General features: G+C 38.7%; 1 protein-coding gene and 1 long non-coding RNA gene across 2 annotated transcripts; both read right to left on the bottom strand.

Annotated features, from left to right (window-relative positions):
- LOC109822951 lies at positions 1663 to 3564 on the bottom strand. The gene is made up of 2 exons (XR_002242320.1): positions 3242 to 3564; positions 1663 to 2206 (listed from the first exon to the last, which is right to left on the bottom strand). It is a non-coding gene; the product is annotated as an uncharacterized LOC109822951 (long non-coding RNA).
- LOC109819663 lies at positions 14118 to 23413 on the bottom strand. The gene is made up of 10 exons (XM_020385471.1): positions 22851 to 23413; positions 21537 to 21801; positions 19691 to 20406; positions 19126 to 19549; positions 18855 to 19036; positions 18244 to 18403; positions 17777 to 18022; positions 17389 to 17724; positions 15619 to 15720; positions 14118 to 14554 (listed from the first exon to the last, which is right to left on the bottom strand). Exons 1-10 carry the CDS (start codon positions 23210 to 23212, stop codon positions 14312 to 14314), a joined length of 3036 nt encoding a protein of 1011 aa, XP_020241060.1. The 5' UTR covers positions 23213 to 23413; the 3' UTR covers positions 14118 to 14311.

Genomic DNA, 23769 nt, shown 5'->3' with positions numbered 1-23769 from the left:
TCAACCAATTTCTTAGTAGCCACATGGTTAGTGGCCGCACGGTTGCAAAGAGATTCACCGAGAAAACTAATCAAATGAGTAGTAATTTAATGGATGATGGTACTAGTGTGCAGGATTCTTGTACTTTTCAAAATAGTTTCAATGAACCCGATCAAGTGCGAGCAAAAGGGTGCGGCAAAAGGTTGAAGGGAGGAAAAGAGAAAGCAATAGCTAGAGCAAAAAAGCAAAAAATAAAAAAGATAGATGTTGCCACGGGTGTGGTAAAGTAGGCCAATCACATGATAAGCGAAATTGTCCGGCACTCACAAATCCGTAAGTAGTAATTCTATTATTATTTATGTTGTCTTATTCATCACCTTCTATTATCCCCCTTGATGTATATATATATATATATATATATATTTTCGTTATAATGTAGGTCTTCTACATGCGGTGATACAAATTGGCAAGAGGGTAATGGGTCATCAAGTGAAGATGAGGATGATGTGCTCCTATGAAGACGTATATGGCTTTACACACGAAAAACAGTTTCAAGGCATCCGTTGTTTAATAAAAATATCCGTTTATAGATAAGAATTTACATTTGCTTGATATTTATTATTACCGTTTCTTGCTAGTATTTACTAGACTAATATAACCGTGATGACGACCATCAATAAAAAAAATAGCCACATATGAATTGTTCCTGTATGTGTACTATAGCAAAGGCTGCAGGTTGATAATTAAGATGATGATCTATAATTTCCTTTGCTAGCATATAACTCCTTCATTGATACTTACCCTACTGATGCAGTGACATCCTTGTGTTCAGTTTGGCAGAGTTCATGTTTACAATAACTACACCAGAAATTGGGGCATATACGCAGTTTGTGCGAGTGTTGAATCACAATGTGGATTTACTGGCAAATGTATCTGTTTGATGTTTATATGACGTATATGGCTTTACAACTTTGGGTCTTTCGTGTTTAGAAAGCGATATATTTGCACATTTAACTTAGTAGTTGTTATGTATTGTAATGGGTACTGAGCACATTTAACTTATGTGTTGGACTTGTGTAGCTGGGAGCGATGTATATTGTAACTTAGTGTGTTGGGTAATGAGTGGGACTTGTACGTGGATTCACTGATTGTTGGATGATTGCCTATTATGTTCACCTATTATGTTCTCCCCCTGCTATATTTGATGCTGCTATAGTTTTAGTGATTGTTGGATGATTGCCTATTATGTTCGCCTATTATGTTATCCCCCTGCTACATCGTCGGAGATTGTAAGATTTGAGACAGTTAAAACACTCTTTTGGTTATAAAACAGTTTCTATTGAATGACATGCTTGAATCTGTATCTCCTGCATATATCAATCAAAATACTAGTCTAATCTATCGATCACAACTAAGGCAAATTATTACTTCCATTTCATTTACTAATTTGTGATGATTTGTGCCTTCTGTCATAATTATCAGCATACAAAAATAATGAATTGAAAAGCAACAAGACATGATAACTCAACGAATACATATCATAAGCTACTATAAGTTGCCATAATTATCAGCTCATTTGTAAATAAGTTGCCAAATTATAAATTGGATATACCACCATAATACAAATACAACACCATAATCCAAACTCTAATCCTCGAAAAAGGATTTCATGACAAACGAGCATCATAAGCTACTATAAGATTCATTTGTAAATGTTCTGCTCTTTCCTCTACATCTCATTTCTGTAAAAACACAATAGCTGATTAAAAATCAATTTAACATGAGCTAAACAAAAAGTTTATCCAACCAATGCAAGCTCAGCCACAAATTACATCACATGTTTTTTGCAATGGAGAAACCAACAAATACCGCAACGATACATACTAGAAATACTAATATTGTAAACAATGAACCTAATACAAAAGCATAGATAGAGAAAATAAAAGTTTCCGTAAGTTTTTCCTTGTTAACATTCAGATTATGGCTCACTGGATATCTTTGTTCTTAAGCATAAACAGATGTTTGGACAGGCCTCGTGCTGGATGCTGAATCACGAGCGAGTGTGTGCTTCTCTCATTCAATCAAAGCCTCTTCGTATGTTGCATACCCTTTGTAGGAGGCATTTGGGAACTTATCTACCTGAGATTTACATTCCTCCCAATTATTAAAAATATCACATCGTCAACCTCTCTTCACAACATAAAAACTTTTTCTAGCCATGGATAACCTGAAAATACCCCAAATTGGAGGGTAAACAAAATTTTTATATTTGTTGAAGGCAATGTATATGAAGTGCAGGGGGTATAGATTAGTACTCTTGAATTTTGATATTCATAAATCATATCGAAGATCAGGTCGTCTGCTAAAGTTGATATTTTAGTAACATGACACAATCTTCAATTTGATATTTATTTTCAAGAGTTAATTTCACATACATCCATATAGTATCATTCTTTCGCACTTGGTACCCCTATAATTTTATTGTTGCGTACAGACTCTAGAGGGGTCCATATAGTATCATTCTTTCGCACTTGGTACCCCTATAATTTTATTGTTGCGTACAGACTCTAGAGGGGGTTTTTTTAAAGTCTCGTACCGCTGGTTAAATTTTGATAGCATTGCTCCAAGACGAAAATAACAGCATGGTGATTCCTTTGTACCAAGTGGGGTCTTAGCCTAAGAAAATTTACATCTGCTTGGATAAAATTCATGGGCAAGCAGCGTCCAAATAATGATTCAAGAGACTAGTAAAAATCCTAAACTATTATCAATTTCTAGCTATTCCAAACTATTCTCTGAGCTATTACTTTTTTTTATAAAGAGCAATTTCCAGCTAAACTCTAAAAATTATAGACTAAATAATCCAGCGATTGGTACATATGGAAGAAAATTCACATAAGCAACACATAATGCTAAAATCGTTCCATCTATAAAGTAAGATCCTCAGATTAGGTGATAAGCATATGCATCAATATATTCCAAAAACAATTACATATAAATTGTGCTATTTTTCAGCACGATGACCAACAATTACATATAAATTTGACTACAAACGATTAGAAATTCAATTTAGAAACTGAAAGATAGAGCTGCCTACATGTCACCTAATTGAAAAGCCTATTCTTAATTAGTTTTCCGTTTCTCCGATATTTTATTTCTACCAAAAACAAGAATACATTGGCATTTGAAAAACCACTAGCTTAGCTATTGTCTACCACTATTTGTCGAAAATAGGTAAACAAATTTGGGGCTTGATGGTTACCTGAGTTGGGGGATCTCAAGATCGAGCTCGAGGGAGTTGGGGATAGTCGGTCACGGTCAGCGAAGTTGGACTTAATCGTTGTCGGCGTCGGATGAGTTGGGGAAGTCGGCGATCTCAGACGTCGTAGTCGTGGCGGAGGAGGCGGTCTCAAACTTTGTAGTCGTGGTGGTGAGGCGGATCTGGGGAGCTCCGGTTGGAGATGGGTGATTTGGGAGATCGTCGGCGTTGGAGATGGCGGATTGGAGATGGAGGGGGAGGTTCGATTGGAGATGGAGGAGGGATTGGGGATTTTTTGGGAGAGAGAGAGAGAGAGATCTTGGGTCATGAAATTGGTTTAAGAGAGAAGCTTTCGGTGACATTTTGCAAAAAAGCCCCCTCTTTCAAACCCCACGGCCAGGGGTGTGCAACGGTCGGTTCGGTTCGGTTTTTACCAAATTTTGAACAACCGAACCGAACCGCTTATATTCGGTTTTTACCAAATTTTGAACAACCGAACCGAACCGCTTATAAATCAAAACCGAACCGAACTGTTGTAAGTCGGTTCGGTGCGGTTCGGTTCGGTTTGATCGATTCTAACTTCATCAAACTTCTTATCAAACAACAAACTGTTTTAAAGAAAAAAAGATATCAACAAAGTAGGAGATTATGAAGCATTAAACACTGATATAATGATATTGTTTTCAACCCATAATGATTCAGAAAATGAGTTTAGGGTTTGATTCTTTGACTCTTTTAGGACGGGTCTGGTAGGGTTTGAGATCAGAATGGGTAGTATTGCACTATATTCGGTCGGTTCGGGTCGGTTCGGGTTGAAAAGTTTTCAAACCGACCCGAACCACCCCACTCATAAAACCGATTTTTTCGGGTCGGTTCGGGTCGGTTCGGTCGGTTTTTTCGGTTTGGACCGAACCATGCTCAGCCTTACCCACGACGGTCACGAGATCGCCTCAATCAACGGTGTTTTTTTGCGAAAAAACCCAAAATCGCTGGCACAGTACGGTCACGAGAAGAGAGATTGTCGGAGGATTTTTACAAAAAAAAACCCCAAATCGATGAAACATCCTCAGTGCGTACGCATTGATGCGTATAGGAAATGGAATTACTCAAGTGAGGAAGTTCAGAAGAAGATGGCAGGATTGCTCAATTCCATTACCACGAACCCAATTACATCTGCTTGATGAAACGAATGGGTTATAACTTTAACGAGAAAAAAAGGGTTAAACTTTGGGAAAGGAAGGCGAACGCCCGTTCGTATGTGTCTCACTCCCGAAGGAAAACCTCCTGACTATTATCAGAAGGTTGGAAGAGGTGTGGGTTATGTCACAACCCCTTCCCAAATAAAACTGGTGACTGTCTGTGTCAAGACCATTCATCTGGGACGTCATCATGGGAATCCGACATCAGCGTTGGAGTCTTCTTTAAAAGTTTGACCGTGAATATGGTTTCAACTAGTCGCCCAGATGAAGACATGGGGAGTGATGAAGAATTGATCGAATCAATCAACGACCCTTGGATCAGGCACCTTAACATCTTGTGGGATATGCGTTTTGAACAACGTGAGCCGCCCAGCGAAGATAAGGTGATCCAAGTCAACATGGGAGATGAATCTGAACCCAGACCTATCTTTATAAGCGAAAGCTTATCACCATCCAAGAAAGAAGATCTTATATCTCTCATTCGAGACTATATAGACGTCTTTGCTTGTAGTTATCAAGACATGTCTGGCCTTGACCCAAAAGTGGCTATGCACTGGCTTAACATTGATCCGGATGCAAAACCAGGTAAATAACAACAACGATAGTTTTGCCCAGAGATCATGGAAGCAATTGAGTCAGAAGTCAAAAAGCTAATAGACTCAGGCTTTGTTAGGGAGGAACAACACCCTTATTGGGTTGCCAACATTGTTCTCGTGCCCAAGAAAAACGATAAGGTCCGGATATGTATTGACTTTCATGATCTGAACACGGCATGCCTAAAATACGAGTTTCCGCTTCCCATCACTAATGTCATGATCGACAACACTTGCGGATATGAGAGGATGTCTTTCATGGATGGATTCTTCGGGTACAACCAGATCAAGATGTATCCTGAAGACAAAAAGTATACTACTTTTAGAACGCCACTGGGGGTGTATTACTACACAATGATGCCCTTTGGATTAAAAAATACAGGTGCAACCTACCAACATGCAATGAATGCAATCTTTCACGAACATTTACGTAAGGAGATTGAATGTTACGTTGATAACATAGCAGTGAAAATCCGACACAAAGAAGATCATCTTACAGACTTAAAAACAATGTTCGACATCATGTGAGCACATCAGCTAAAGATGAATCCGACAAAATCTTTTATTAGGGTCTCTAGTGGAAAATTCCTAGGATTTATAGTTACGTCCAAAGGAATTTCTCTTGACCCAGAAAAAGTGTGTGTCATTCAAGACATGCCACCTCCGAAGAATCTCAAAGAGCTCCGAGGATTGCAAGACAGATTGGCTTACATCCGGAGATTCATCTCCAACCTCTCGGGATGATGTCAATCTTTCTCTAAGCTCATGAAGAAAGGAGTATCCTTCATTTGGGATGGAGACTGCCAAAAAGCATTTGAGAAGATTAAGAGATACCTCACTCAACCACCAGTCTTTGCGGCCTCGATATCGGGAAAATCGTTCTTGTTATATGTGAGAGCCATGGATCATTCCCTAGGAGCTTTGTTAGCCCAGAACAATGACCAAGGACAGGAGCAAGCAATCTACTACCTAAGTAGGACCATGATGGGAGCTGAACATCGGTATAATCCGGTAAGAAAAAGAATATCTTATCTTGGTATTCACTATCCAAAGATACGACATTTCCTAGTTGGACAAATAATTCATGTCATTTCTAAGGTAAATCCTTTGAGGGTGCTTATGACAAAACCATCCTCTCTAAATTGTCGACTAGCAAAATGGGCAATTCTCCTGTCATAGTATGACATGCAATTCATGCCCCAAAAGAATGTTAAAGGTCCAGCTCTAACGGATTTTTTAGCCGATCATCCACTACCAGGATCATCTAAGTTGTATGAAGACTTGCCTGATGAAGTAGCTGAAGCTTGTGCGACCCAGGAAGGTGTACAAGTGTGAAAATTATTCTTTGATGGTGCATCCAGATAAAACCCGCATGGATCGATTACCGCCGTAGTAGGGGTGGTACTCGTCTCCCCAAATGGTCATGTAATTCCAAGAGGATTTTCCCTGATCGAACCTTGAACCAATAATGTAGCTAAGTATAACGCTCTACTATTAGGGATGCAATTCGTCGAAGAGCTTAACATTTGACATCTCGAGGCTTACGGTGACTCTCAACTCATTGTAAATCAAGTCCGAGGAGAATATGAAGTGCGCAATGAAGACCTGCTCCCATACTACTTCGCGGTACTAGAACAAGCTCGGAAGTTCAAAGGTTTCTTCATTGGATATATTCCACATGCTCGGAACACCTATGCAGATGTCTTAGCCTCACTGGCAACCTCATTAGCATTACCACCAGGGGCTGAAATAATAATTCCTATCGCGGGACGCAAGTTGTATTACCCCAAGATTTCCTTAGATAGACAATCCGACAAGACGACGACAGGAGAAGTCTGCACAACCTCAATGGAGCTTGAACCTAAGGATTGATGATTCTCGTATGTCGATTATATACTATACGGAATTTTGCCCAATAATCCCAAGGAAGCAGCGCTATCAAACGAAAAGCCCTCCGATTTTATTACGACGCGGTTTCTCAAACCTTGTATCGTAAATCGCACGATGGACTCTTACTTCGTTGCCTTTCTAGGAAGGAAGCGGAAGAGGCTCTCAAGGAAGCTCGCGATGGGATGTGTGGAGCTCATCAACCCGGGGCTAAGTTGGGAGACCGTCTCTGACGAATTGGTTATTATTGGCCAAAGATGTTTACAGACGCAGTTGACTATATTAGACGTTATCACGCGTGTTAGATCTATGGAGACTTCATTCATCAAGCCCCAGGGAATTTACATCCGACATCTACGCCCTGGCCATTCAAGATGTAGGGAATGGATATCGTGGGACCAATCTCTCCTTCGACTTCCAAAGGATATTGGTTCATTTTGGCCGTAACCGATTACTTCTCCAAATGGGGCAGAAGCAGTCCCGTTAAAAGAAGTCAAGACTTCGAATGTGATCAAATTCATCAAGCATCACGTCATCTACCACTTCGGAGTCCCGAGACAAATAGTCCATGATAATGGAACACAATTTGTCAGCTATGGATTTTAGAGATTTTGTGATAAGTTTGGAATCCAAAGTGTTATATCTACGGTATATTATCCGCCAGCAAATGGCCTCGTAGAAGCTTTTAACAAGACAATTGTGTAGCTTCTTAGAAAATTCATTTCCAAGAGCCGACGCGATTGGGAGGAAAGACTTGGCGAATGTCTGTGGGCCTATCGCACGACGGTGAAGACCCCTACAAAAGCCACTCTATTCTCTTTGGTATATGGCTACGAAGCTACATTGCCATTGGAAATCCAAATCTCTTCCCTGAGAGTTGTCATCGCGACCGGAATAACGGAGGATGAGAAACATCGATTACGCCTTCAGGAACTGGAAGCCTTAGATGACAAGCGACTCCAAGCTCAGCAGCAGATCGAGTTATATCAAGCTCGAATTTCTAAAGCTTACAACAAAAAGGTTAAAGAACAGATGTTCAAGAAAGGCGATTCGGTCTTAGCCGTCAAACGACTCATGGTTATGACACACAAGACCGAAGGGAAGTTCATTTCCAAGTGGGAAGGGCCGTTCGTAATAGAATCAGTCTATTCGTCTCATCGATCATGTGACGCCCCTGGGTTCACACGAGGCTGCAGTCCTCGGTGAAACCAAGAATGTCAAACCTGCCCTGCACCACACCGTGCAATAACATGTTTCACCATCACAATTAACATCTCTCTAGTAGAGTCAACAACAGGTGTAGGTACAAAAGCAAGTAAAGGATAATACAAGAGATACTGATGAAATGAAAGAGATCAAAATGATATTTCATCATCCAACATATAGAAATACAAAGTCAATGTTTAAAAGGAATAAACTGGAGTTCTTACAAGTCTCAAGTACAACAAGTCTGAGTAAAGGAAATAAGGCACACAGCCTTTACAACATCTAGAATAAAGTCCTCAAATGTCTAAACAAAGTCTATAGTGGAGCTCCATAAATAAATATAACTAAAAAGACAACAGAAGCTAAAGTGCATCGTCATCAACCTGCGACTCTCCGGGCTTCTGGCTCGTTACCTGAAAGGGGGAGGGACAACGAGCGTCAAAGCGCTAGCGAGCAACATCACAACCAACCCCAAGGGAAAGGGCTCGTTGTATACAGAAAATATAGTTATTACATAATAGTAAAAAAAAATCATTACTCCTAGCAAATAATGGATTTTAGTATTTAGGAAATTACAACACGAGCATAGGTACGTCGAGCGAAATAATCCAAACAAGGAAACCCTCATGTATATACCTTTTATCTCAAATTGTAAATCGCTAATTACCAAATCCGAAGTCTACTACATGAATAATAAACTAAAAGAAACAGCCCATCTCAATACTTAATCAAAAGTCACGCCGAAACCATATAAGTGTCAAAGGTCAATATCACATAAGTGTCGTGTCCAGTCTAGGTAGCTATCATTGTCCAAATCTCATGAAATCATGTCATGTCCGGATTTAGATAAGTGTCATACTTATAGCTTAACAAATGTCCAGCGCGTGGTCTAATATGAAAGTGAACGTCCAACCCGTGGACTGAATATAACCGTTGTCCAACGCATGGACCGGATGTGACCGTTGTCCAAAGCATGGACCGGATGTGACCGTTGTCCAACGCAGGAACCGGATGTGACCGTTGTCCAATGCATGGACCGGATGGTAATGCATATCCAGCACGAGGATTAAATAACAATGCATGTCCAACACGAGGACTAAGTAAAATGAATGTCCAACACGAGGACTGAATGGAATGAGCGTCCAACACGAGGACTAAAAAGTAATACATGTCCAACATGAGGACTGGGTACAGTAAATGTCCAACACGAGGACTGAAATGAATGAGTGTCCAACACGAGGACTAAAAAGTAAATCATGTAGACTGTAAGTGTCGATGATATATTACATACACAAAAGATACACATAGACTCATGTCACACATGCCTCGAAGTGCGGATCGGTACTTGTGTCAAAAGTCAACTCACATGTCCAGATAAAATTACTAACATTGTAACTAGTGCCAGATAAGTGAGACGAACGCTCGAACACACCAAAATATATAACAAAACAAAATTGGCCAAAACTATACGCAGAGCAGAAACAAACCGTTCGGCAGAAACAACCAGCGGTCGACCGCCGCTCCCACCGCGGTCGACCGCGCAGAGGGCAGATAGACTCTGCCCTTCGGTGCGCACATCGGTCGACCGCCGCGTCTGACGCGGTCGACCGCAAAGTAGACAAAAACCCAGATTTGGGTTTCTGTCAGCTTCGAAACACATACAAACTTGATGATTTCTATACTATTGTAAATCTAACATTTATACAAAGTCATAGAACAGAATACAACGAATTTAAACATTTAAAATCTATCATCAAGATCCCTAAACATATATAAACATGGTTTAAATATTGTATATTCAATAAAAACTGAAATTTACTCTTTTAAAACCATTTTCAGATCAGATCTCTTTAACCAAAATCATTGGTGAGCATTTGAAAACTAAATTACTTGATCCTTACATCTCATATCATAAAGATCCATCTATCTACACAAAATAATGATTTAGGCTCAAGAAAACTTATTAAAATCGTTAGAAAAACTCATAAAAACAAGGGTGAGAGATTGGGCGAGATGTTACTCGCCTGAGGGGGTTGATGAACACCCAAAAACGAGCTGAAACTGACCCTCCTTCGCTGAACACCGATGAATCTCATAAAACCCCACCGAAAATCCTTCGAAATGCCCAAAAATTGCCAAAATCCGAGCTAGGGTTTGAGAGGAGAGAGAGAAGGGGGGCTGAGGCTATTAGGGTTTGAAAGAGGGTTCTGAGAGCTTCAAAACGAGTATATATAAGTAGGGTAACAACCGAGTTTGGTATAAACAAAACCAACCCGAAACAGAACTGGAACTGGGTCTGTACGCTGAGCGGTCGACCGCAGCGACCACGGCGGTCGACTGCTCAGAGTTCTGGGCCATGCTCAGACTGGGGTTCGGTAAAAAGGTTGTAACTTTCTCATACGATCTCGGAATGAGGTGATTTAAGATTCGTTGGAAAGCTGTTGAAGATACCTACAACTTTGGTCTTATACCCTTTTCCAGATTCTAACTCAAACAGTATGAAAAATATAAAAACTCTCAACTGGTCAAAATTCTCAGATTATCACTATTTGCCTTTGTGCATGTTTTGTGTATTTACACTCATATATTCACAAACATATATTGAATTGATCTCAAATCAATTCCTATCATACTCAAACCTCAAGATACATTATTTTTATCATATAATATATTTATAATTATTTATCACACTATATTTAATTTTTCGGGGTTTTACAGATCAAAAAGGCGACAGGCTCATGATGCCAATTAACGAAAAGTTTCTCAAGAAATACTTCCTGTAGGCCATGAAGCCCTCTTTTCTCTCAATCTTCAACCAAGTCGGGCTGGGGGTTGCCTATTCGGAATTTGTTTCAATAGGGAATAGTCGTTTAGTTTTCCTACTTTGTATATCGTTAAGTTAACAGTATACCTCTGACGATTGAAATTTTCTGGAATTATTCTAAGTAGTAATAAAGAGAGTTTCGAACTTATGCTAAGATAACATTACACCTATGACACTTTCAATATTTTCATTGTCACAAATCAAAAATGAGGAAAAGGCAATGAAAAGTATTATGATATCATTTTCATTCAATATTGTTAATCTAATATAGAGTGTCAATACTTGGTATGAAAATGATACAAAAATTCCTATCCCCAGCTAAAAACAATATAAGACTTAAGTGTTAGGGTTCATCAATCTGAATCATCTGAGCTTAGACTTAACCGCAGACAGCTTCTTCTCATGAGCTGCTCGGACATGTTCGGCAATCTCCCTCCTAAGCTCTTCTTCAAAAGGCGCTGCAGTAGCAATCTCTTTCTGAATTCCCTCAGAAGCTTAGAGTGCGCTACAGAAATTCTTAAAGACTTCGTTACTTTGAAGCTGGAGCCCTTTTATGACGTCTATATCTTGAGCTAACTGAACCTTCTTCTGGGCTAGCTCAGTCTCTATACGAATAACGGCTTCTTCGGTGTCACGAACACCAATAGTAAGACTACTCATATCAGTGTGTATCTGAGTGTGCTGCTCCCGTAAGTTCGTCATGTGGGCCTCTTTCTCAGATAAGCTCTTGTGAAGAGCCTCTTGATGGCGCACCTTCGAGGCTTGGGCCGCAGAAAAAGCTTGCTCTACTTCAGATTCCAAATCGGTGCGCCGCCAATCCAAAAAGGTCCTTAATTCCACTTTCATGAGGATAGTGCTCTCTCTACAACATTTAGTCCACCGCACGTCACCCAAGCCCCTGATACTGGCTAGGCAGCTGTGCAAGAGAGGTTCGAAATCCTCAAAAGCAACATGTCCAAGGCTAACAACATTGATTGTCAATTTCATCGTATTTTCTAGCTGTTTGAGGAGTTTCTTAGGATTTCTAAACTTGGAGGAGGGGCGGTCGGGTAAATTAAACCCACAAATTCGATAGGAGCAGATCCAAAAACAACTTCAGAAGTAAACCCTTCTAGCGAATCTTGTCTTGTGGTCACCCCCTCAATAGGTCCTATCAAAGGAGCAGACTCTGAGCCCCCGACAATTAACTTCCCTTCAGCTTCCATATCCTCAGGAACAGAAGGAGTTTATTGAAGCACTTTTCCTCCTTTATCATCTGGGAGCACAACAGGTGCAGACTTCATCGCGTCTCCCATGAGCTTCGCCTTCTTGGAGTTTTTGGTTACAATGGGCCTCCTTTTTTGAACCCTCCTATCATATTCGCCCTCCTCCGCAGCGGTAAGGGCCTTCTTCCAAGACGATCTTAGTGAGCAAGGTTTAAGAGTGGGTTCTTCTTCAAAGATTTCTTCGGTCGCTTTCTCTTCGCAAGACTTGGCAGTTAGTGGCTCTTCTTGGATCTCTCTAGCTCTGGTTGCCTCTCGTTCACAAGATAAATATTCGTCCATCCCCAGCAGACGAGTCCTTGTAAAATCCTTTCTAGACTCATAAAGCTCTCGGATTTTGTTTATACAGAAAGTGTACATGTTATACTCCGGAATCTGAGAAGCTTTAGAAAACTAGTCACAGAAATCGAAACAGCAGAGCAGCTGGGTGACAAACTAGGCAAGGTGAATTATGCATGGGTCCCTCTAGCAGAGAAGAAATACCAAGCGCGAGCCCTCTCATACCAATGTATAAAGCTGGCCTTGGTTCCTTTATATATCTGTGTGTGGGGTGAACGACGACTAGTCCGTTCTTCACCCTCACAGATGGATAGAGGAATAAGGTCTTGTACCTCTTAGTTAGAGAGAGCATAGCTTCTGTTGATAATACACTTCGTGTTCTGGATTGTTTGTTTTATATTATGAATGAATAGGGAGAGTTTCCGTTGTTTTTCTTTTGTGCGTGTGTGTGGGGGGTGGGAGTAAAGAAATCATGTGTTCTTGTCTGGTTGGATCTTAGGCTCTTTCTTCTTCTGTGAACCTTTTGATAAAACATTTTAGACCGTGCTACATGGTACCCCTTAGAATCTTCACAGTATTAGCTGGAAAGTATTTGTAGGAGATTCATGAAAGTCACTACAAAAGACAAAAGAAATTTGGAAGAAAATATAATATTCTTAACATGCATTGTGGTGGGGGAGCATGACCATGTTCAAGCTTTCTTTGTTATTACAGGTAGCACAAACTTTTAGAATTTTCCAAATCACCGTGTCAACCACTGGATATTATTTAGTAGTATGTCTTGTGACACCCCCATTTTAGTCCCACGTGGATTAGTGTGAAGAAGTGTTAATGACTTAAATAGAGAAAGCTCAATGCCCAAGAACAACTAGTGCTAGCATTTTGACAGTGAACTTTAGCCAACATCGAGTTGCTCTTTGCGGGTCCAGCATGATCTGATCCATGAAACGTAAAGCGCATATAACCTCCATAATCTGTTTCCTTCCCTCAACCTTTTTTTGTTAGCACTTGTCACCTCTAAACTGACTCTCCCTCTCTTGAATTGAGGGGCGATGGGCGTTGCTAATAAAAAGAGTTGAGAGATGATAACCGCTACTGATGGCATAAGATCGTGAGCGGGGTTTATCTGGCATTAACCTCCAATGAAGCAAATATATCATCAGATCATATGGGCAGTTTCATCTGCTATGGGAGCACTTAAAGAAGACCTCAAAACCAATGTATACATCACATAAACAGGGCTTTATCATTGGACTTCTGTGTTTTTGTTCTCACGATCGTCTCCTCGATGACCATATCCTATTTGTTTATTCATTTTTGAGGTCATCAACGGCGTCATTTTTCACTTCACCACACGTATGTTTCGGATTTAGACATGGATATGACATCAACAACTCGAATAATGGAGCATCATGCTCAATGCTGTCTTCGCAAATTTGCATGAGCTTACAAGAAAACCTTGCTGATCATGCATCACAAGTTCACAAAGTCAACAAGCGAGCAAAATACGACGACAGCAATCAACGCCAAAAATGTTTATAAATTTGACTAAATTAACCAGCAAAGGATACAATAAGTTAAGACAACACTCTTTACTCCCTACAAACTTTGGGACGCAACACCTGAATCTCAATCAACTACTGTTAACAATCAGATTCTTGAGAACCAAAACTGTGCCGTATGACATATTAAATTATACTCTTAGAAAATGAATGATTGAATTAATGATTAAATGTTACAAATTGACTTAAGACTATCAACCTTTGGGCTGATTCATAGTAATACAAAATTAGGAAACTACAAAAAAATTCCGGGAACATAAATTAGCTACTGCTGCCATTGCTGCTCACCCTTATTTGAGCTGTGCCTGGCTGTCTTGAAACTTCATCTAGCTTATCATAAATATATTGGGCAGTAGGACGATCAGTTGGCTCACTTGAGGTACACTCGTAAAATAAATCTATCAAGAGCTTCAACGTTTCAGCATCAGCATCAGATTCAGCATCTGGTTCGTCAAACAAAGCTAGTGACTCCAGTTCAGGTGTAAGCCTCGGACGTCGTTTCATCTATTGATGGTGAGCTAGTCAGTTTATGAATGCATAAAAAACCTGAATCACTGTGCACTATAAACCAACACTCTGGCTAACAAGTCTTATATGTTGATATTGATAATCTGATGTCTTAATGGTTGCACATGTAAGATTAAACTACACAAAGCAATACTACACATTTCCAATTTACCTTTGTTTCCCACAACTTGGTATCTTATCAATAGCTTTCGCGGTTCCTACATATTTAAGGAAAAATCGCGAATGCAGGACATTGACATAAAATACTGAGAACAAAGCCTCATCAGTGGGTAAGTTATAGATCGATTTTAAACGTAACCCCTATGTTTTTTATTTGTTCCAAATCAGCCCTCAACTTTGCATTCTATCTCCTTTCTTAGAACATAACCATGAAACATCGAAGGGGCAAGGGTACTGTTGTCACATTCTAAGGCTTTTTGGAATAATCGCGAAAGCAGGACATTGACATAAAATAACTGAGAACAAAGCCTCATCAGTGCGCAAGTTATAGACCGATTTTAAACGTAACCCCTATGCTTTTATTTGTTCCAAATCAGCCCTCAACTTTGCATTCTATCTCCTTTCTTAGACCATAACCATGAAACATCAAAGGGACAAGGGTACTGTTGTCACATTCTAAGGCATTTTGGAGGTACGTGAATAGATTAGTTATATTTCACTTCAATTGACGATTGTACCCTCATCAGAATCAATAACGGACTTTTTTTTTCAAATGTTCAAGGCCATGGTCTTAGAAATTAGACTTTGTTCTCATACTCTAGTCTCTAGCATGCCCTCACAATTTGAGGATCACTTCACCAGTAAGATTCAAACATTGATTGCCCTAATACCATGTCAAAGGTCTCTACACTACACCAAAACTCCAAAGTTGTAGTGAGAAGGTTGAGGGTTATAATTTTACACTTTAACAAGAAAGATGGAACACACATACATTTACTTGTCAAATTCATGTACTGAGAAACATCGATGAACTTTGACCGCTAAATAATTACAAAAAGAAAACAAAATGTGTTGTACATACTATCTTGGACAGGACTCACCTGCAGAAGGTTGTATATCTCATCATCAGAGAGCCCGCTGTAAGGAATTTGAAGAGTGAGCAGTTCATATAGAAGACAGCCATAGGACCAGATATCCACTTCCTGCACCCCAAGCAAATAACATTAGAACACAATTAGAGAAACTGCCCATGAAGTATCTGCTTCAACCGAAACAAAAGGTGAATAGACCCAAACAGACAGCACGCACGTAAAGTGTCTTGTATATAATAGTGCCAATGAAATCAAGAACTATCTCATCTATGTTGCAGTTATAACATACATTTTATTGGAAAAAATATAAAATGGTATTGCTTTCGAATTATGTAATAATTTGTCGAACAATAGTGTACTCGCTAGATACATCAATACAATGTAATACAGATAATTGAATCATGTCACAAATCATTCACTAATTATTCAGAAACCTTCCTCCATAATCATATCAACAAATCCATGCGCAAATACAAGCAGAAAAAAATTAAGTAATAAAATTACTAGTAAACAACAGCATAAACGCTTAAAGTGGGGAAAGAACACAAATTCCATTTAACCAACCATAAAATGAGATACAAATAGCAATAGTTTTCCTGACAATCATCCAAAATCAAGGTTTTAAATGTCGGATATCAAGTTCATATCGGACGGCTAAAATTTATGTCGGATAGCAGAAATCAGGGATACGTCGGTGGACATGAAAAAATTATCGGATTGCCATATCGGATGGTGTGCATATGTGTAATATAATATCATAAATGAAATCTAAACATAATAAATTCTACTGTCTAAACATATTAAAAAGTAAATAACTTATGATGCTTAGGGTTAATGTTGAAGATGTGAGAAAAGAGACGCCCGATGTTGGCGGTTAAGGAGAGGGAAGATCGCCCGATACTGATGTCGAAGGAACGGCTCAGAAAAAAGACCGATGAGTTGTTAAAGAAGAGAGAGGAGGAACGACGGAAATGACTTCGGTCTTTTTATCCTCTAATTGATCGAGATTTGTCTTTGGAAACAATATTAAGTCAATCAGAAATTTAAACCCAAACTTGATTAGATAAACATAACCAAAAAAATCAGCCAACTTTTCAGACTGAAAAATCAGCTAACATAGCTATCCAGCCGACATAACCAACATAATCCCCGATATATCCGACATGAACCATGAAAACGCAATACGCATTGAAAAGTATCATATCATGTCGGTTGGCCCCTAAGTCCGCCATACGCATTGAAAAACATCATATCATGTCAGCTGACATGACGGCCGACATTTAAAACACTACCCAAAATATGAAGAATAACTTTCAGATATGAATTGAAAAGGTAGTTTCACATACTCAATAACTAGCCATTAGTCGTTTCACGCCATGTCCCACAGTTCTCATATTTAGCTCCGTCAAACCAATACAGTACACCCACACCAAGTCGGATAGTCATCAAAGTTAACACTTAACAGCCAGATATAACTTGGTTAATTCTTTAGTGGAGCTATCATGTCTTTTCTATGGCCATTACCCGATCCTAACTTAGAGATGATGAGCATAATGCACAGCAATAAATAACTTAAAACTGAGTTTTGCAGATAAATATATACTCGTCTGGAAAGAGGGGGAAAACACGAAAAAAGAAAAAGAAATGCCACTTTATAAGGAAAAAAACTCATCAAAAACTGCAGTAGAACATTAAGGTCAAATAAGCTCCTGAAAGAATCTACATTAAACATAAGAATGAAAACTATTAATTAAAGACTATCCAAGAAGGACGACTTACCAGACCATAGTGATTCTTTTGATGCATAGCCTGCAGTACCTCTGGAGCCATCCATCGTGGAGTTCCTACGCAAACATCCGGTGGATGAATTCCAATATGTGCATTACAACAAGTGTGCATAAAAGATTGGAGCGGCACAGATCTATCAAAATCAGCAAGCTTGATAACTGGAGTCCCATCACTTCTCTTGCGGTCTAGGTCGATTAAAATATTTTCACTTTTTATATCCCTATGAATAATGTTCTTGGAGTGCAGCTCAACCAACGCACACGCAACATCTCTAGCAATAAAAAGAGCTATGTCAACTGGTGCATTCTTTTCTCCCCTTTCCAATAACTTCAAAATTTTTATTAAGGAAAAAACACTTGATTAGAACACAGGAAGGAGCATACCAACAAATTACCTTCACGGATCCGCCTTTTATGTACTCCATAACAATTAAAGACTGCAATAACCTATTTTCTTTAACCCCTTCTACTGAAGGAGCCCACTTGTACGAAAGCTGATGACCATATATTTCAACAATAGAACTGTGTTTCCTCAAAGCGCCAAGCATTCTAACCTCTCCCAAGAATGAGTATTCAAAATTTCTTATCTCCTCCAATGACGCCCTGCAAGATTCCAAGTTGCGAACCTGGATAACTCCATTAGTCAGCATCATTAGCATGTCACAAGGATTACAGAGCAATAGTAAGATAAAAGCAAAGAAGTAATGAATTGCATAATAAATGAAAACAAACCGCCTCGTACTGGATAACTGTAACTCCACAGCATACTCAAGTTTAAAGAATTTCTTCACATAATATTAGAAATCAATGCTTCTGCAAAATGATATATTTAGGCATGAACATGTACCTTTACTGCAGCATCAATTGTACCGAACTTGCAATGAAATACAGACTGTGATTTTGCTTTCTCAATCTCACGGGACAAGGACGGAAAAGAAAAGGAACACCCGAAATAAGAAGAATTTTCAGCAGGTGAGGGAAGCTGGACCCGGCAAAGAGGGAAGTATCTGAAACAAAACATGATTGGTCAATGTAAAACTGAGAACATGCACACACAGAGATAAACATCAGTGACCAAAATATATAGAACAAAATTAGGTTTTGTGTGTGTGTATATACCCATCAAATCTTCCATATTAACAAATTTACCATCCAAATGCAGAAATATCCCCCCAATTCTTTCTTATTTGGTTTTTCTACCCCTCAATTTAACAATGTTGGTTTTAAAATGGGGCAATATCAAAAAATTTCTAATAACTTTCAATATGCTTGCAACATTTTCCCATTTGAAACCTAATATTTTGAAGTAGGAGTGGTAGAAAAACTCAATGTGAGAGAATTGAGGGGTAATCTTGCAAATATCAAGATGAAGGGTAGCTTTGCAAATATGGAAGATTTGAGGAATATATATGGGGGAAAAACCAAAAAAATTATACACTGTTAAAAGAAAAAACTGACCTGCAGTAGTACTCTGGATCAGTTTCTTCTCTTATATCTGCTGGATGGCATGCGTCAACAATCATCCTCACAAATGAATTGCCTTTCTTGACATGAATGGCATTCCAGGCATGTGGCATGTAATCTAGGAATCCCCTCACAAGTTCGCAGGGAATCGGAGGGTCTGCTCGATCACACAGATACTTCAACATTTCAAAAAGTTAATTAGCGAATTGATATATTGAAATCAACTTCACATGTAAATATAAGCGAGTAAGATATGGAAGTTTACCTTCATAAGAACAGCTCTGTGCCTACAAACGCCAAAACGCAAGGTTCCTATGGGTACAACAATGGAATTGCGTCTAGCCTTAATTAACCGCAGAGAATTATCACACAACTCTTCAAAGTTAAAATTTGTTCCCATACCAAATCCCTGCTTATCAATATCTCCTTTACCATGTACATTTCCTGCCCAACACGTACAGATAAATGGTTGCTGCTTATTTGAACCAACCATGGTCCTCCGTAATTTAATGATTGTGGAACTCCTATCACTTCCTCCAAAACAATCCGATACAAACATAGCAAGAATTGATGCCCTCTGCAAGTTATCAACTTCATGATCCTTATTCTCCCTTGAACATGACCTCCTAAAGCTGGATAAAAGCATTTGGGCAGAAGAGGCAATTGCATCCAACTCTTCATCCCTATGTCTGAAACGAAAGAAACCACAAAAAGGTTAGCAGTCAGTGCCAAAGATGAATCTAATAACCATATAAGAACTAGACATATTATCAAATTTAGTTAGTTTATCCTAGGTAAAAGATTAAACAGTTCCATAGACATGTACGTACCTATCCAAAAGAATAACTTCACGTGAATCAAGGCAAAGACTTCGCTCATATTCATCCAACGACATAAAGAGGCGATCACGTCCAGCATCATAGAAACCATCTGGTAGATAATCATCAATGCTACAGAAAGAATCTGTACTATATTTGCATGATGCATATGAGTAATCATCGAAAGCCCTCCGGAACTTGCTTGGTTTAGGGTTATCAAGATCCTTATCAGAATGCCTTTTGGATTTTACAATACGTTTATCTGTGTCAGAAGAAGAATTATCATCAGACACAGTTAGTTCATTCTGAGGACAAGGCAGGAGACAGCTAGACACACTCTCATCTTCATAGTCATTTTCTGTGTTCAAGAAGTTAGATTCAGTTATACAAGAGCTATTATCTCCATAACTTATGTTGGTTAATCCAATATTTCCATTATCATCAAGACTGGGGACAACTCGTGCAGAAACATCAACAACACCGTTAGCACCGTGTGAAAACTTATCTTCTGCAGGATGGTCGACCAGTCTTTCTTCATAATTAAGATGTAACTTGGACCGTCCATTTCCTAATATGGTATATTTATGAGAATCATTTTCGTCGTCCATCTTCACAACCATAATATCACAACGATCATCTACTCTCCACTTAGAAATATCTCCTTCATTTCCGCCTAATTTACAGCATATCCATGATGGAATGTCAAAGGAGAAGTGGAGCTTATTGTCCTAGAAAGAAAGAAAAATTGAGCAAGGAGTCAATGCAAGTTAGAAGAGATCACAACAGGAAAAGCTTAGTTGATATTTCTATTAAATAACTCAATAACTTAAACTGCTCAAAATCTAGTAATACTTAGCACTAACGATGACGAGCAATAAAAAGGTAAACCTGATCTCAGATGTAAGGAAGGCAGACTAGAATACATCATAGTTTGAATCCATTACCACTATCTCAAACCAGACCTAGTGACTGCAGTAACAACCAGAGACAAGTATGCATGATTTCTAAACAAAGATCGCAAAGATAATGTAAAGAATTTAATTTGAACAGTATGTGGGATAAAAGAGCAGGTTGGAGAATTGGTTCGCTTTTATGTGAACGACATTGTGCGAAGAGGGGGCAAAAAGTGACATGATCAAAAGCTATACAAAAAACTACATGAGCTGCTCTCCAGATATCTGTAAAGCCACAATGTTTCTGAGCGCGAGCAAACATCTTAAATTATAAGCAAACATCATAATGAATATGCCCAAGGCAGAAAATCAAGAACAATGACTAGATGAGCAAACACCAGAAAGTTTTAATTAATGTTACCAACAAAAAAGAAGAAGCAATCACTCCACAGCCTTTCAAGTTAGCAAAGTAGGATATAGTGAACATAAGAAACTGGCAGGTAAAAAGTCCCATTTACAAGAGCGATAACTGTGTATGTCTGACTTGGATCACTTTAAACTCTGTTCCTTAAGAGTGCGTCCACATGACAAATATGGGAGCAATGTTTTAAGGTTCCTGCTAGTTTTGCATCAGAATTTGCAGTTTGAGGGTGCAACAAAGGGAGTAGTAATTGAACCTAAATCAATAAACTGCAAATTTTAAGTTTGATTAGAAATTTTAAGATTTACAATCCTATGACCTTCTCTAATACAGTGCATTGGCACTCACTTTTCTGGCACTTCATTTTGCAAACAAACAGCTAAGACAACTTTTGATGTTCAAATTTATCCATATAAATTAAGAATCCTATAATTTTTAATTAAAATGAGAGCGCAATCTACTATTTTAGTTCAACAAACTATTGCAGGAACAAAACTAAGTAGAAATAAGAAAATGGATGAAGGGTAAGTTTATTATGGAATACCTGAAGGTTCAGATACTGTAGAGTACGCATAGAAGCCAGTTCAAGCTGTGATAATGAAGTCAGCCTATTATTTGAGAGATCCAACTTTTCCAGCCTTCCCAATGAGGAGATTCCTGAAGGCAGATCGACCAATTTATTATTTGTAACTCTAAGTAATTTGAGATGATGCAATTCACATATATCATTGGATAAATCCTTCATCTTATTGAAAGAAAGTTCAAGCTCCTCAAGTTTTTTAAGACAGCCAACTTCTGGAGGAAGGCATCTGCAGATCAAAAACAGGATCCATCATTTGATAAAACCTTATATCATAACTTTCCTAATAAGTAAATCTATATATCCAACTGCATAGTGATTAGAAAAAGAAAATTCTGTAATAAATTCGCAAACATTATAGTCCAACTCCAATCCCATGTCAAATGTACCATTTCAATTGCAAGTTGTGTGTGGACAAACAATGCAAATAAGGTAATCTTAACAAGTAACAGTTACAAAATTTCTAAACCATAGAGCCATGTAGTTAGCATCTAACTTAAATATAATTTATATATGACCTGATGATATTAGATTTGGTGATAAGTGATTGAGTACTATTGCCACAATTAAGAACAGAATTAGGAAGAATGGTATAAATGGTATAGAACTGAAAGGGTAAACAATAATTTCAACACATGGACTAAACAATTGCATCAATTTCTAGACAAAAAAATGCATGCAACGTATAGGCTTCAATGTTTCTCTAGGCTAAAATCAATTATTGTTTCTAGATACCAGGCTAGAGTCCTTTAGTTTTAATGTTCCATAAAAAAAACTAATGATTCAAAAAGAAAAGAACACAAATAAAAATATGAACTTTACAACTGAAATGATAACAACACCTTTGCATGTAGACCAAAAACGCGTATGTTGTATATGGACTTCAATAATTCTCTAGTTAACTACACTTTCCCATAGCAATGCTAAAGTCCATCTGTACTAGCACTCGACAAAATTAATGATTAAAAAAGCAGAAAACACAAGTAAAGCTGCAAAATTTACCACCAAATGAATAAGCTTTAATTGCATTTTAAGACCCTAAATTTCATTGATCTTAACATTGGAAACCACCCCAAAGGTTCACTCTTGCAACTTTTATACCTTACATTACATCAATATAAAATTTTTCACCCCAAAACCCTTAAAAACGGGATATTATATGGGAAAATTTGAACTTCAGCTTATCAAAGTTAAAAATCAATAAATTTTAGGGTATGATTACATTGCAATTAGCCAAAAGATAACAACAATAGATAAAAATCACGATAAGAATAATACCTAAGCGAGAAATGACATATGGAAAGCTTGGTCAACCACCGAAAACTCACACTCTCCCCCAACACAGAGAGAGCCCTAGGTCTCCTTGGAACCCTAAAAAGGTTCAGTTCCATCAAGCACCAAAGCTTCTTACTTGAAACCTTTGACAGGCCCCTTGTCAAGAATTTAACCTGCAAACCCTCGAGCTCTATGAAATTCTCAGCCTCCGGCGGGAAAATGTACGTATTATTACGGTAAAGATAGGGTCCTGGGATCGAAATTTCCCAAACATTGCTTGAAACATCGAAGGTTGAATCTTGGTGATCCCTGGATCTCGTCAGCTCGTCCCCGCCCTTAGAATCGACGGTGGCGGCTGTATCCATGGATCTTTGGAACCCAAGATTTTGTAATTGGGGGCTAGGGTTTTTGAAATTCTAGGGTTAGGATTTCAAAAACCCTAGAGAGAGAGGGATTTGATTGTATTTAATTTAAATACAAAAAGTGGAAGTAGAGGGAAAATTAGGGTGAAATCGAAATAAATAATGGACTGTTCTGAGAGGGGGGAAATCGGACCGAGAGCTCGCAGTTTTTTTAGGGCGGCGTCCAGGCGCGTTTGTAATTTTACTTGTAGACCCTACTTATTCGTAATTTACAGGATAGCTGGTTATCGTTAGACAACTCTTTACCGGGTCAATTGCACATAAACCCCTATAGTATCCACGCGCCCCACGCGCCCCCACCCACAACACAAAAAAAACTCATGCACGCACCAAAATTAAAAAATGTTTTGACTTTTCCACGCTGGGTGAAACTTTGCCACTTATTACTCATAAAGTAAAATTAGTGAGTCTATCAGAACGAACGAGTCAAAAAAGGTCACCAGAGGAGTTTATCGATCGAGATGATATTATAGGGTCGAGTAAATTCAAAATAATGACAT

The sequence above is a fragment of the Asparagus officinalis genome, chromosome 8 (genome assembly GCF_001876935.1).
Source record: "Asparagus officinalis chromosome 8, Aspof.V1, whole genome shotgun sequence".
NCBI classification, from domain to species: Eukaryota; Viridiplantae; Streptophyta; class Magnoliopsida; order Asparagales; family Asparagaceae; genus Asparagus; species Asparagus officinalis.
The sequence above is the reverse complement of the archived record's forward strand: the minus strand, read 5'-3'. Positions and strand labels throughout refer to the sequence as shown.

Coding starts and splice junctions, on each gene's coding strand:
- LOC109819663 (XM_020385471.1), bottom strand. CDS start 23,212: ATGGATACAGCCGCCACCGTCGATTCTAAGGGCGGGGACGAGCTGACG. Junction 20,407..21,536: donor TACAGTATCTGAACCTTCAG/GTATTCCATAAT, acceptor CTTTCTTTCTAG/GACAATAAGCTCCACTTCTC. Junction 17,725..17,776: donor TGAAGGTAATTTGTTGGTAT/GCTCCTTCCTGT, acceptor AAAATTTTGAAG/TTATTGGAAAGGGGAGAAAA.